This window comes from Limulus polyphemus, unplaced genomic scaffold (genome assembly GCF_000517525.1).
Source record: "Limulus polyphemus unplaced genomic scaffold, Limulus_polyphemus-2.1.2 Scaffold6775, whole genome shotgun sequence".
Classification (NCBI taxonomy): Eukaryota; Metazoa; Arthropoda; class Merostomata; order Xiphosura; family Limulidae; genus Limulus; species Limulus polyphemus.
Genome location: NW_013672385.1, coordinates 28,155 through 42,698, shown reverse-complemented (window position 1 = coordinate 42,698; position 14,544 = coordinate 28,155). Strand labels below are relative to the sequence as shown.

At 33.9% G+C, this 14,544-nt stretch overlaps 1 protein-coding gene across 8 annotated transcripts in view; it reads right to left on the bottom strand.

Moving 5' to 3' along the window:
* Positions 1 to 260: 260 nt before the first annotated feature.
* The window catches only part of LOC106474061 (cation channel sperm-associated protein 1-like), a 39,483-nt gene continuing 25,199 nt past the window's right edge, over positions 261 to 14,544 (bottom strand). For 5 of the 8 annotated variants that reach the window (XM_022402438.1, XM_022402443.1, XM_022402444.1 and 2 more), the window contains 3 exons: positions 13,754 to 13,832; positions 12,824 to 12,941; positions 261 to 3,002 (listed from right to left, as the gene is read on the bottom strand). In XM_022402438.1, the coding sequence (XP_022258146.1) occupies positions 2,982 to 3,002; positions 12,824 to 12,941; positions 13,754 to 13,832 (218 nt within the window). In that variant the 3' untranslated portion in view covers positions 261 to 2,981. Of the gene's footprint in view, positions 3,003 to 12,823; positions 12,942 to 13,753; positions 13,833 to 14,544 lie in introns of those variants that run through there. The other 3 variants (XM_022402439.1, XM_022402442.1, XM_022402441.1) reach the window with 3 other exon arrangements.

Below are 14,544 nucleotides of genomic sequence, written 5' to 3'. Positions count from 1 at the left end.
TAATCTGTTACCTAGTTGAATATTTCAAACAATTACATATAAAGAAAGAAACTTTTTATGTCCTTAGATAATCTTTAATTAATCATGAAATTACATAACTTCCATCCAGGGGACGGGTACTCCAGGTAGTAAATAAATAAACTACATCTTCACATCAAACTCCATGTATTGCTGAGAACTGCCTCTGATTTAGTAATGATAAAATATATTTGTAACAATTTCTTATATTCCTTTTCTTTGGTACTTAATAAAAATGTAAATATTTTCTGTGGAAGTTTTTAAACTTTTATGTTTAAAGTATGACATTACTTTTCATAAATTTTCTAAACTTTTTGGCTTAAAATATGATGTGACTTTTTGTGTAAGCCTCATTATACCAGAATGAGCAAATTCATTGAACCTATCAAGATCACCTCCTCTCCTGTCACTGAGAAACATGGATATTCTTACTTTGGAAGTTCATATTTCCTACAAATAGATCTCAGAAATCTATTAACTCTTCTCATCACTCTGATAAAAGGTTATAAGCTTTAATCAACATTTTTCTTTTCTCTGTGACATTTTTCAGATAAAAACACTTTCCAAATTTTACTACTCTAGTACTATCCTGCTTTTTCAGCTAGAATTACATCTGTATTCAGAATAAGACATTTTAAGCTATTGGCTTTCATCAGCAAAGGAAGATAATGCTAGTTTGGTTATCCAAATCATCAACAAAGAGACCCCTCATATGTGGTATTTTTAAAATCAGAATAAAGTTGATTTACCACAAGTCCTTGCTTACAAACAAAATGTCAATTCTGTACCCACTTAAGAAAAATTTACCAATGCCATAATAAGCTTACTAGCAATTTGTGTTGAACTTTGTCATAAAATCTGAAAATAACAGTACACTGCATCAGAAGAAATATTCATAAGAAAAAGCTGAAACAATAAAAACTCATGTTCAAAACTCACATTGAAAACTGTGTATTAAACACTATTTTTCTACATTGTTTTACAAAATAATTTATGACATTACATTTCAACATCCAGTGAAAACAATAGGATTATAGCTTTTGAAATTCTCCTTCAACCCACTTCAGTTTCAAAATGAGAACCACATAAGCAATATTCCATTCTTCAGGAAACACCCCATTGGTTTCCTTGTTAAGTTTAGTGTAGAAGTTTTACCATATGTATAGATCATTTTTTGATTTTATTTACTACTTTACCTAATTATCTATACAGAGGGTTGAATACATTATATCAAAACAATTTTGAATAGGCAAATTAGAAAGTCACAATGACAACCTTAGCCAATATAAAGTCACATGGTAGAAATAACTACCATGTATCATAACTACATTTTTACCATGATTGATGTTTTGTAGGTAGTATAATGGCACCAAACACTGATCACTTTTGGAAAGGGTCTTTAATGGGTCTTCTGATGCAAAATATTAATATACTTTCATCGTAAAGATCTGTTAAGATTGGGCATTTAGAATTTCCAAGATGGGGTTATCTCTTGTATTAATGTATTGAAAAACAAAGTAGTATAGATCAATTTGGGGACCCAGGATCATCCATAAAGAAACCTGATACAAGTGATATCCTAGTCATGATAATCTAAGTGTGGAATCTTGCAACAGATGAGATTAAAAGAAAACAAAGTTCTGTGGAAGAAGCTGTCTTAAATGTCCCAAAAAACAGTATGCAACATAGTCAAGAGGTATCAGTGCCTGGACAAATGACACAAGTCATGTATAAGCAAATTGCTTCCATGAAAAAACTATTTAACCATGGCATAACTCAAACAGCTGGAAAATCAAATGAATATTCATGTTATTCACTACAAAGATATACTGTTCAAGTCACCAGCTACAGCATCTACAATCAGACTGTTAAACCAGACATTGGGAAATTGTCATCCTCTTACACTAAATGAATTACAGAAAATATATACGGATGAGTTATATGCTTTGGACATGACAGCCTTACGATGAAGTCTTTTGGAATGGGAACTTTGCTGCAGGGTTATTGTCAAAATGCTTGGCCATTAGATAGGGTTTTGCCAAAGTGTAATGACCAGGAGAAGCTCCAAAACCATTTTTATGTAATGTACTCAACTTCTTTATAAGGCAAGGGTGGATACAGGCCTAGCCCCCTTCCCCTTTTGAAAATAAAATCAAAATAATTGCAAAGATTGGATCTTTGAGGAGGGAAGAATGTAGTGAAATTTCATATTATATTAAAAAAAAAGCAATAACAACAACATCTGGCAAACATTATAACAAATCTAAACAACCCATTTAACCCCTACCAGGGAAAGTCCCGAAAATTCCTCGTTTACGTTCAGAATCATTGCACCTCCCCATAAGGTGTATATGGTGGTGGCCACTAATGTAAGTGTAATATATATAGTGGATGTATACATAGAAATATATCTCTCATAACAATTATTTAATGCATCAAGTGTCTCGTGATCTGTTGTTAGTTAAAGTCGACTTTGTAACATGTACTGTAAGTTATATTATTATGTAATTTGAAGCTTTTGTTTTGTCAAAAAACAGATAAGTTATTCTTTAGTCAGGTAAAACTTAATATGTAAACATTCCACAACTCTGACTGCTCTCAGTTTTATAGAACTTACAATCATATAAGACTTAATATATAATATAAACTTTCAAGAATTCTGAACTAATCTCCATTTCAGAGAACTTAGTCACATAAAACTTATTATATTATGTATACATTTGAGAATTTTGAATAATCTCAATCTTATAGAACTTATTTCACTATGTGTAGATACTGCAGAACCCTGGAAACATCTCACTTTTATACGACTTATTTCATTCTATGTAGATACTGCCACACTGTAACCAATCTCACTTTTATAAACTTTATTTTGTTGTGCACAAACAATTTAGAACCATGAATAATCTGACTTTTATAGAAATGATCTTGTATTGTAGACACTGCAGAACTTTTGGTCAATCTCAGTTATAAATATCTTCATTCTGTCAAAAAAGAAAACAACAAAACCAACTAAAGCATTTGAAGACTCCAAAGAAACACTACATGATCAGTAAAATAATATTATTAATAAAACACAAAGTTTGGTACAATAGAAAATGATCAAAGGTGATGTTAAGTATACATAGATTGTATGGAAATATATTAATATCAAACTTCACAGAAGTGTTGAAAAAAGAAATACAGCATCTAAAAATTTACAATTCAAAACATTAATTTAAAATAATATTATTTCAAACTTCACACAAGTGCCAGAAAATGAAATGTACTGTGCAAAATTTTATAACTCAACATGTTAATACCAGAAATAAACGACCTTTTGACACCCAAATGTTTTTATTTAATTAGAAACTCAATGTTTCGCTTTACAGCATCTTCAGGAGTATTCACTAAAACACAAACCAAAACTGACAGTACAAAGCTTTGTATGAATGTTTTCTATACACCAATATGCACTGCAAAAATTAAATATCTCAACATGTTAGTTTGAAAAATATTGTTTCAAACTACACAGAAGTGTCCAAAATTGAAATACACTAAGGTAAAATTTATATGTTAATAAGCAAACTTCAAGAATATTTTTCAAACTTCACATACGTGTTGTACAATGAAATACACCATGTCAAAATTTATAAAACAAGACAATAGTTTAAAGAATATTGTTTCAACCTTCACAGAAGTGATGAAAAATTAAATATACTGTGCTAAAATGTACAACTCAATATGTCAGTTTCCGTAATACTGTTTCAAAACATCACAGAAGTGTTGAAAAATTAATTACACCATGCAAAAATTTGCATCTTAACATATTAGTTTGAAGAATGTTATTTGAAAGTTCACTGAAGAGTTCAAAAAGTGAAATAAATAATGCAAAAATTTACAAGTCAACATGTGAATTTGATTAATATTTTTTTAAACTTCACACAAGAGTTGTAAAATAAAATACACCATGTTAAAATTTATAACACAACACATTAGTATGAGCAATACTGTCACAACTTTCAAAGAAGTATTGAAAAACAAAATATGCTGTGCCAAAATTTGCAACCCAACATTTTAACTCTTAATACCTGTAATTGTTTGCACATTATGCTGGAATTATTTTCATGATTTCTTAATAATTATCACCATACCTTATAAAATTTCAAGTTTCTTAATTTTGTTTTTCCTTTCAGCATCAGGGGTACAAACATGAAGCATTGCTGATTGTTTGTTTGTTTGGTTTGAATTTCGTGCAAAGCTACATGAGGGCTATCTGCACTAGCCATCCCTAATTTAGCAGTGTAAGACTAGAGGGAAGGCAGCTAGTCATCAGCACTCACCGCCAACTCTTGGGCTAGTCTTTTACCAACGAGTAGTGGGATTGACCATCATATTATAATGCCCCCACGGTTGAAAGGGTGAGCATGTTTGGTGTGATGGGGATTCAAACCCGCAACCCGCAGATTGCAAGTTGAGAGCCCTAGCCACCTGGCCATGTCGGGCTAGCATTGTTAAATAAATAGCTTTAAATCTCTCCCTGTTGAATAATTGTTGTCACTGTCTGATGGGTAAATCGTGATTTTCGGGCAGACACTGGCAGTGTTCCCTCGGGTTTAAGGAGTTAATTTAAAGAATATTGGTTCAAATTTCACATAAGTTATGCAAAATGAAATACACCATGCCAAAATGTAAAACTCAACATGTTAGTTTGAAAGATTTTGTTTCAAATTTCACTGAAAAATTGATAAATGAAATACATAATGCCAAAATTTAAACATGTTTGTATATATTTTTCACACTACACACAAGTATTGTAAAATGAAATACACCATGTCAAACTTTACAATTCAACACATTAGTTTGAAGAATACTGATTAAAACTTTGGATAAGTGTTGAAAAATGAAACACAGTATATCAAAATTTACAACTTGATACATTAATTTGAAGGATATTGCTCCAAACTTCACACAAATATCCAACATTGAAATACACTATGATAAAATATACAACTCCAAATGTTAGTTTGAAGAATATTTTTTCAAACTTCACACAAGTGTCGAAAAATGAAATACAGTGTGTCAAGATTTATGACTCATCACATTAGTTTGAAGGATATTGTATTAAACTTTACAGAAGTGTTGAAAAAAGAAATATGTGAAACTATTCAATTTAATGTTAACATTTTTCAACACTGAAAATGCATTTTTGATAGATACCTCTTCTCACATATTAGCTTTTTCTGATTTTATCTTTCCCTGTAAGTGCACAGTTTGTTTTGCTCCCCAATAACCTAAACTCACATGTTCCCATGTGCTGTAGCATGCGATAACCCTCCACCAATATGAGTGCAACACACCCTCCTAGCAAAACTTATTTCCTCTATACTGATTGTTCAATCACCACTTTGAGATCAGGCAAGAAGAGGTACACTGGAGGTGGAGAGGATGAGTGGGAATTGTGAGGAGAAGTAAGTATCTATCGAAAATACATTTTCATTGTTGAAAAATGTTAACTCCCAATGTGATACCTTATCTCTACTCACATATTGGCTAGAATCCAACATTGAAGTGTTGGAGGGACTGGGGCAATGGTTACTTAGATGAGCCCCCTTTAGAAAGTGTCTAAAGGGAACCCATGGAGTGTGAAACCCTATACCATGGAAAAGTATAGGGGCATACCCATGGAAGATTGCACCCCTTCTGAACCAGAATATACTCTTAGCCCCTAAAAAAATATATGTGTCACTAAGTCAGGCAGAAAACAAGCTCAGTCCAGAATCTGAGTATGGAACATGGATGTGCCAAATAGTGTAGTGTGGCTAGGTAATGTCAGACTATATGTGGTGGATCAACACCAGTCCAAAAACAGGAGGCATTGGGTATTTTGCAGTTGGAGGAGAGTTCAATTCAATCTCAGAAAGCAAAAGGGAAAGTAACCTCCATTCTGCTGACTAAGGAAATGCCGTGTATATTGTCTCTTCTCACATCTAACTCCAGGCCACCTGAGAACCTGACATCCAAGCAATGGTAGGATGGGGGAAAGCATATGTGGTAGATTGACTCTAGTCCTTAACCAGGTGGTGTCAGGTATTTTTCGTTCAGTATGCAGTAGGATGAAGGAAAGCCAGCTGGAGGAGTGAATTCTACTTGGTGGGTGATCTCCAGTTCAAAACCAAGCAGAATCAGGAATTTTTCATCAATTCTGTGGTGGGAGAAGGGTCTGCACAATCTAAACCAATATAACACCATTGCTTTACTTTCTGAGTGGAACTGGTAACATTTAGTGGCTAGGAACTGGTGAGTGGCAAGGACTCCCATACTCCTCTAGCAAAAAGGGGGGATGAAAGAATGTTGGGGAGCCTAGAGAAATGCAACACCTTAAGACAGTGCAATGGGTGACAACAAAACCTTATTTTTGAAAGCAGACCAGTCTCTTTTTATTCAACTGGGACCAAAGGGATAGGCAGCTATCCTGACACTGCTCTGAAATCCATGAGTAGATATGGTCTGAATCAGGCCTTGCTGAGCATATAATATATTATGAGAAAACCTTTCACAGTCTTGTGGGACACTCTATCTCATTAGTGAGCATTACAGACCTGAATGGCTGTATGGCGCAGATTTAAACATAAGTATATTTTGGCAGACACCACATGCCACTTAGAGGGACCCTGAGATGTAGAATAAGGGCCCTTGTAAAGTTAAGAGAGAAAAGAAAATGACTTATCCAGTCAGAGCCAGTAAGGTGTATGTAGAATGGTGAAGAAGTCTAAATCCTAATGAAGAAAAGATGGCCAGATGATTTGTGACAAAATTATGAGGGTAGTACACATGCCAGCCTACACAACTCTCTTAATGGATGACAGAAGTGAGCAGCCAGAGAGAGTAAGATGTTAGTGTTAGTGAGAGGTGACCAAGAAAAGTTGACATAAACCTACATCCAATGAAGTATTGGCTAGATGGACAAGCTACTGTAGTTATCCCATGAGGTTAAGGAGATAAATACCTTGGGTAGAGGAGAAACTCCAAGAAATAAATAGATGAGAGCATAAACCACAAAAAGGAGTAGTGCAGGCCAAAGACCATCAAACTACACAGGTAATACAGAAAAGACAACCAGGATCAGAATGAGAATAAAGATGAGAAATGGATGGAAGTGAAATAGGAGTGAACACACTGTTCCCTACACAAGCTGCAGAAGTGCAAGTTAGAAAAGCATGAACAGGATAAAGAAGAATACAAGAACAATGGAAAAGAATATGGGAAGCATTAATAGCAAACATGTCAGACTTTCAAAGGCTACAGGCATAAAGAACTAAGAAATATGTCATAAGTAAAGGATAGTACAAGGAACAAGAGGCTAAAGGCTCAAAGGGAGGAGGGATAAAGGCATGGAGAACAACATTCAAGACCTGATCAGGAAGGATGAAGATGATGAAAAGAATGAAAGAGCATAGAAAGTACATGAGAGAATACATGATGATAACAGGAAAACCTGAAAGTATGAGATAGTGCTGCCTGCAGTCAGCAATGGTCAAAAGCAATAAACCTTGGTCTAACAACCAAGTAATAAATTCAGAAAGATGGAGGACAGAATGGGAGAAAGCATGATGCAGTGACCAAGTAAGAAACATGTGCCATTTTCAAGAGGAAATAAGGAAGGGGAGGGAGAACAAGCAGAATGAGAAAGAAGGAAGGCTACATGTGAAGAGAGTCCAAAACATCATGCAAGGGACCTGACAAAACCCAAGCATGAAGTCAGAGTGACAATACTGCTGGATGGGAGAGGGAGAAATGAGGTTGAAGGAATAGAGAGCATGACAGAGGTAGAGGAAGAGAGGATCAGATAAGGTTCAATGGAGTAAACCACAGTTGAGCCACCCAGTATGGAGTTGTCAAGAGGACTCAACACACAGTGTTCTGAATGAAGGAAATCACATGAGGGAGAACACGAACATGAGGATGGGCATAGAAAAAAAGGTAGTACCAGTCCTGACTGAATGCATAAATAGCTAGAGTGGAGGCATGAGGAACAGGGAACCAGAAAAGGGAAGTTTGATGTTGAGATGAGTGGCAAAGGCATCTACGAGAGGAGTGCCCAGTCAAGAGCACAGCCACTTGAACACCAGAGGATCAAGGAACTACTCCATAAGTAGTATCTTCTTTGGCTTCGAGAGATGATCCATGGTGAGATTCAGGGCACCTAGAATATGGCAACTCATTATATGTACTTGTAAAGAATGGGCCTAGAAAAAGAGGTTGATAGTATGGAAACAGAGAGAGAGTGAGAACAAGTGTTCCCTTTGTGATTGATATAGGAGACAATTCAAGAATTGTCTGTATGGAGCAGCACTAGACATTCATGAACCATCAAAAGCAAATGATCCATTGCTCGATGTATTGCCAAAAAATCTAAAATATTGATATGAAGGATCGAGTAATAGTGGAACCACTGAACCAAAATCACTTAAATATGTCCCCCATCCCATCAAGGATGCATCTGGAAACAGATGGATACCTAGATGAAGGGAGGAAGAGGAAATCCCTCTGTGGTATTGGTTTTGTTCAAGGAAGGAGAATGGTGGGGGTGGGGGTCAAGGGATCTTGAGCAAGAATCCAGTGATTGTGCAGGGTCCATTGTTGCAAATGAGCAAGATTAAAAGGGATAAGAGATTACATCGAAGCCCAAGTCCCCAAAAGCAAGAGAACCTCTCACACAGTGAGAGAAAGAGAGATCCTGGCAAGGGAAACTAATTGCTCCATGTCCTTCAATTGTAGAGGAGAAGCTGGGCTCTGTAGAGATGTGAATGGAAAAACACCCAAATGAATGAGGTACCAAGTGGATGTAAGGTGTGACTTCTCCGATCCAGATGTGCTGCCTTCCAAAGAAGAAAAAGAAGATACCTGTAGGAGACTTGATGGGATGGAACCAAATGAGAAAATAAGCATTCAAGACATCCACCTCAGCCATCCTCAGACCTGAAACAAAAGACAACTGTAGGGTGGGAAAAGTCCCCAAGGTAAATAGAGGGTTGTCAAGAAATCAGTTGAGACATGAAATATATATGACCAGATGTCTATCCACTGATTCTTTGGGAATGACAAAAAGACAGGAATCAAATTCTTAAGAAAGATGAGAAACCCATACAATAGCATATTTAACCATTAGGTCCAACACTGTCACAGACAAGAAACAAGAGACAATGGAGGAAGAGAGGAAAAAATTGATGGTAAGGCTCTCTGACAGAACTCCCAGTACTCAAGAAGTGGTTGCAAATGGAGGGCAAATGCCCACAAACAAACTAAATGGGTCCTACTGAACCTGAGCCTATAGGGTAGTCACTGTCAAGACAGATAGCACTGAAATCTATGAGTGGTAGGAGGATAGGAGAAAGAAAGAGGTAAAGAAGGAGCATAGGAGAGATAGGAAACCAGGGAGGATAAGGAAGAATATTGGCATGAAAGGAGCCACACAAAGGTATATTATATAAAAGGGAAGCAAAAGTACTTGAGAAACACAAGTATCTTGCCCCAACAAACGCTAGCAACAGAACAATTAAATATGAAGTGATAAACCAAGGAAGATAAACATGCCACTGTAGAGAAGATAAGTGTATAGGCATCTGCCAAAAAGCCCTCAGGGTAATGGTGGATTACTACAGAAAGAAGGTGAATGTAGGAAAGATAACAAAAAAGGGTAGACAGTGTAAGACAAAAGTGGGAAAAAGTGAGCCTAAGAAAGATGAAAAAAAAAGACAAAGAATCTGACCCCCCCAAGTCTGAAGAAAAATGCGAGAGTTTAGAAGTTGAAGAAAGGTAATACAGTGTGAAGTTATACCTAGTCATATGAGATGATAAAGGAAATAGGACAAAACATAAATGCACTAAAGATGTTGATAAATGTATCCTAATGTGGACTTGCATATCTATAGAGAAAGTAAAAACATAAAAGTAAGAAGCAAGGAATGAATTACAAAGTGGAGGAGGGAAAGAAAAATACCTGAGAAACCTTGTACTGAAGTTACAAAAAAGAGTCTAAGTAGATGCAAGAAAGCATGGTCATAAGATTAGGAAAAGGTAAATGGGAAGAAAGAACAGCAAAATTTCTTCTGGCATGAATTAGAAACATAAGCAAAGGTATTTCAGGTATAAATGAAGGTACAACAATCAGTACAGAGGGAGTCAGCTGCTCTAAGAGGCTGTATCACAATCCTAATGGTGAAGGGTTGTTACATGCTCATTTGTATGATACAGTTCAGTAATAGCAGTTTAGGTGGGAATATCAAGGTTAGTAGTGAACAAAAAATTGTGCATATAGAGGGCCGCATAAAATGGTTTGTTTTGTTTGTTTTTGAATTTTGCACAAAGCTACACAAGGGCTATCTGCGTTAGCCGTCCCTAATTTAGCAGTGTAAGACTAGAGGGAAGGCAGCTAGTCATCACCACCCACCACCAACTCTTGGGCTACTCTTTTACCAACGAATAGTGGAATTGACCGTCACATTATAACGCCCCCATGGCTGAAAGGGCGAGCATGTTTGGTGTGACAGGGAATCGAACATGTGACCCTCAGATTGCGAGTCGAGCGCCTTAACCACCTGCCCATGCCGGGCCAGCATAAAATGGAGAAAAGTTAATATGTGAGTGGACATAAGATATCATATCAAAAGCATTAATTTGAAGATTATTTTCTCAAACTACACACAAGTGATGAAAAATGAAATAGACCATGCCAAAATTAATAACTCAACGTGTCAATTACAATAATATTTTTCAAACTTTACACAAGTGTTGATAAATGAAAAAACTATGTCAAAATTTACAACTCAAAACATTATTTGAAGAATATTGTTTTGAACTTTACATAAGTGTTCAAATATAGAATATATCAGGACAAAACTACAACTAAACATGTTAATTTGAATGATAGTTTTAAACATTAAAAAGTGAAGAAAAACGAAGTGCAACATGTTAAAATGGACAACTCAACATGATAGTTTGAAAAATAGTTTCAACCTTCACAGAAGAGTTGAAAAATGAAATACACAGTCCCAAAATTTACAACTCAATACATCAGTAAGAAGAATATTCTTTCAACGATCAGACAAGTGTTGAAAATCAAATATAGTTTGCCAACATTTACTACTCAACATCTTAGTTTCAAAAATAGTGTAAAATGTCACAGAAGTGTTAAAAATTAAATACACCATGTTCAGATTTGCACCGTAACATATTATTTTCAAGAATATTGTTTCAAATATAACACAAATTAAAAATGAAATACACCAAACCAAAATTTACAACTCAACACATTAGTTTGAAGAATATTGTTTAAAACTTCAAAGAAGTGTTGAAAAAGCAATAGGGCATACCAAATTTACAACTCAACATTATTTTGGAAGATACTGTTAAAAACATCAGACAACTGAAGCAAAATTAAATAGATCTTGCCAAAATGTAGATCTCAATGCATTAGTTTGAGGAATACTTTTTAAAACTCCAAATAAGTGTTGAAAAATAGAATACACCATGGAAGAATTTAGAACAACATGTCAGTTTGAAGAATATTTCTTCAAACTTCATACAAGTGCTGAAAAATGACATACACCATGCAAACTTTAAAATTCAAATACATTAGTTTTAAGAATATTTTTTGATTTTTCGCACAAGTGTTGAAAAATGAAATACACCATGCCAAAATTTAGAACTCAACAAGTTAGTTTGAAAAATATTTGTTTTCAAATTCCACACAAGTGTTGAAAAATTAAATATGATATGCCAAAATTTACAACTCTACCAATTAATTTGAAGAATGTTTTTTCAAAATTCACAAAAGTGTTAAAAAATCAAATGCACCATGCCAAAATATAAAACTCAATATGATAGTTTGAAGAATATTGTTTTAAACTTCACATGAATGTTGATAAAAAGAAATACACAGGGACGAAATTTACAGCAAATCATGTTAGTTTGAAGACTATTGTTTGAAACTTCACAGAAGTGTTGAAAGATTAAATACATGTCAAAATATACAACTCATTTGGGTGAAAAATATTGTTTCAAACTCCACAGAAGTACTGAGAAATGAAATACACCATGCCAAAATTCATGAATCAACACATTAGGTTGAATTAATTATATTGTTTGAAACTTCACTGAAGTGTTACAAAAAGACATAAACCATGTCCAAATTTACAACTCAAAACAATAGTTTGAAGAATATTGCTTCAACCTTAACTGATTAAACCATTTGAAGCTTTGTACTGTCAGTTATCTTTTGTGTTTAAGTGGAATTAACACTCTTGAAGAATTCAAGAATAAAATAATAAAAATGTGTTAAAGAAAAATAACAAATTTGATTTATAAGGTCATTTATTTCTAGTATTAAAATGTTTTCTATACAACAATATACACTACAGAAATTAAATAACTCAACACTTTAGTTTGAAGAATATTGTTTCTGTTAGTATTATAATAATATTCATTTCTCAGAAAGACATAGTGCTATGTCAGCCTACAAAATGAACTAGTAATTAAATATTAGAAAGAACTAAGTTTTTTTTGAAAATTCTCACAAGTTTTTTATCAGTTGTATTTAGCAAAACTATTGTATATTTTATGCACAATGTTTGACCAGGTTTACCTGGCATCATCAGGTGGGATACAATAAATAAGGCTAATTTCTGTTAACTTCAGTTCTTGTATCTCACCTGATGATGCCAGGAAAACTTGATGAAATGTTGTGAACAAAATAAACAAAAGTTTTACTATGTATAACCAATAAAAAATTTGTAAGAACTAGCAAGGTTCCCATTGATCTTACCAAGTATCCACAGAGCTTTATCAAGGAATCCACAGTTCTTTGTTCACTGTTATGTAGTTCTATGTTATATTCTAATGCAACTAATGCATTCAAAAAGTGGGAAAGTCGTTGTTGTTCTCTGCAAGGTAACATTTAGAATTTCTTCTCTTAAAATACTTTCTGAGATATGTATATATACATAGAATTACTGGCGTAGTCAATACATACCTTATTAGTTTGTAAAGAACTTTTCAAAACTACATATGCACTAAATTAATTTTGGAATTTGTTGGCTACAGGGTTCCTATATAACAAAATACAAGTCACACATAAAAATTCAACAATAATTCTATCAACAATGTAATTACAGGTGCATGGAGTCCTCTATGTACTTTTTGTAAAATATGGGTGATTTCATCCTACTCCTTTTAGTCATTTCTGTACACTGAGTGTTGTAACAAGCAAAAACATAAAAACATTGAATATGATGCCAGATATGAACACCATTGTATATGGTATAAAAATTTGGTAAATTTCAGGATTAACTATTAATAAAAGTACTACTTTGAGTTGCAACAGTATACACAACTTAAGTTATTTTACTCATTTATTTTTCCTAATATCATTTCCAAAACATGTTTAATTTTTAAATAAAATTAAGACAAGAAATTTACCTTTAAATCTTAAACATATTAATAATATTTTTATAAGCTAGTTCAAATATCATAAGAATGTATTTCTTCAATCTATATTGACATACAAGGCTAGAGAACTTGTAATCAACATTTAATAATCTACACTCTAAAATGTCAAATCTTTTTACATACATTTATTTAAAAAACGAACAAACAATACAAAACTTTAATGCCATGAGCCTTCTTCAGGTGCTAGTTCTACAGAAGCTGTAAATGAAATGATAAAATACAATAATGTAGTAAAGGTTAAACTTACTCTGGTGGAAAGTCTGGATATATTTCTTCTACAGTTTTATTCCTTAGTAGACGAGGTGTTGAAGCTCGACTATGCTTCTCTGAGAATTGAATTTAATGTCAGTATTTAGGAGACTTAAACTAATATTTTTGATGAAATAACCACAAATTTAATGTGTATGTCTCCAAAAATAAGATGTTCTTGATACTGCATAGAGGTAATGTAGTTAAAAATAATACAGTGTTATTGATACAACTTTAAGAAGTTAAGATATTAAAGGTACTGTTGATAAAGAGAAGAGTGCTATCAACACTACATTTAACATTTAATAAGGTTGAAATATTATGGGTAATATTATGAAAATAACATAGTATTGTTGACATTTTACATAGAGATCAAACATTAAGAGTACTGTTAAAATAATAATAGTTATAATACTTTGAAAAACACAAATATTTTGGAGTAATGCACTTTGTAGAACTTACAATGTTTCTTAGTCCTGAGAAGTATTATATTACCTAGCTGGAAGTTTCAGTAGTTCTGGAAAATACACTGTTACCTGGCTGAAAGTTTCAGTAGTCCTGAAAAATGAAAAACTGCAAAACACAAAATGTGAAACTGCAACTTTGCATGTATCTCCCCACGGACTCAACACACCTTCATGCCAAATATGGTGAAGTCTCATCAACAGGGGTGAAGTAGTAGTAAAAAACGCCCATAAAAACTGCAAAACACAAAATGTGAAACTGCAACTTTGCATGTATCTCCCCACGGACTCAACACACCTTCATGCCAAATATGGTGAAGTCTCA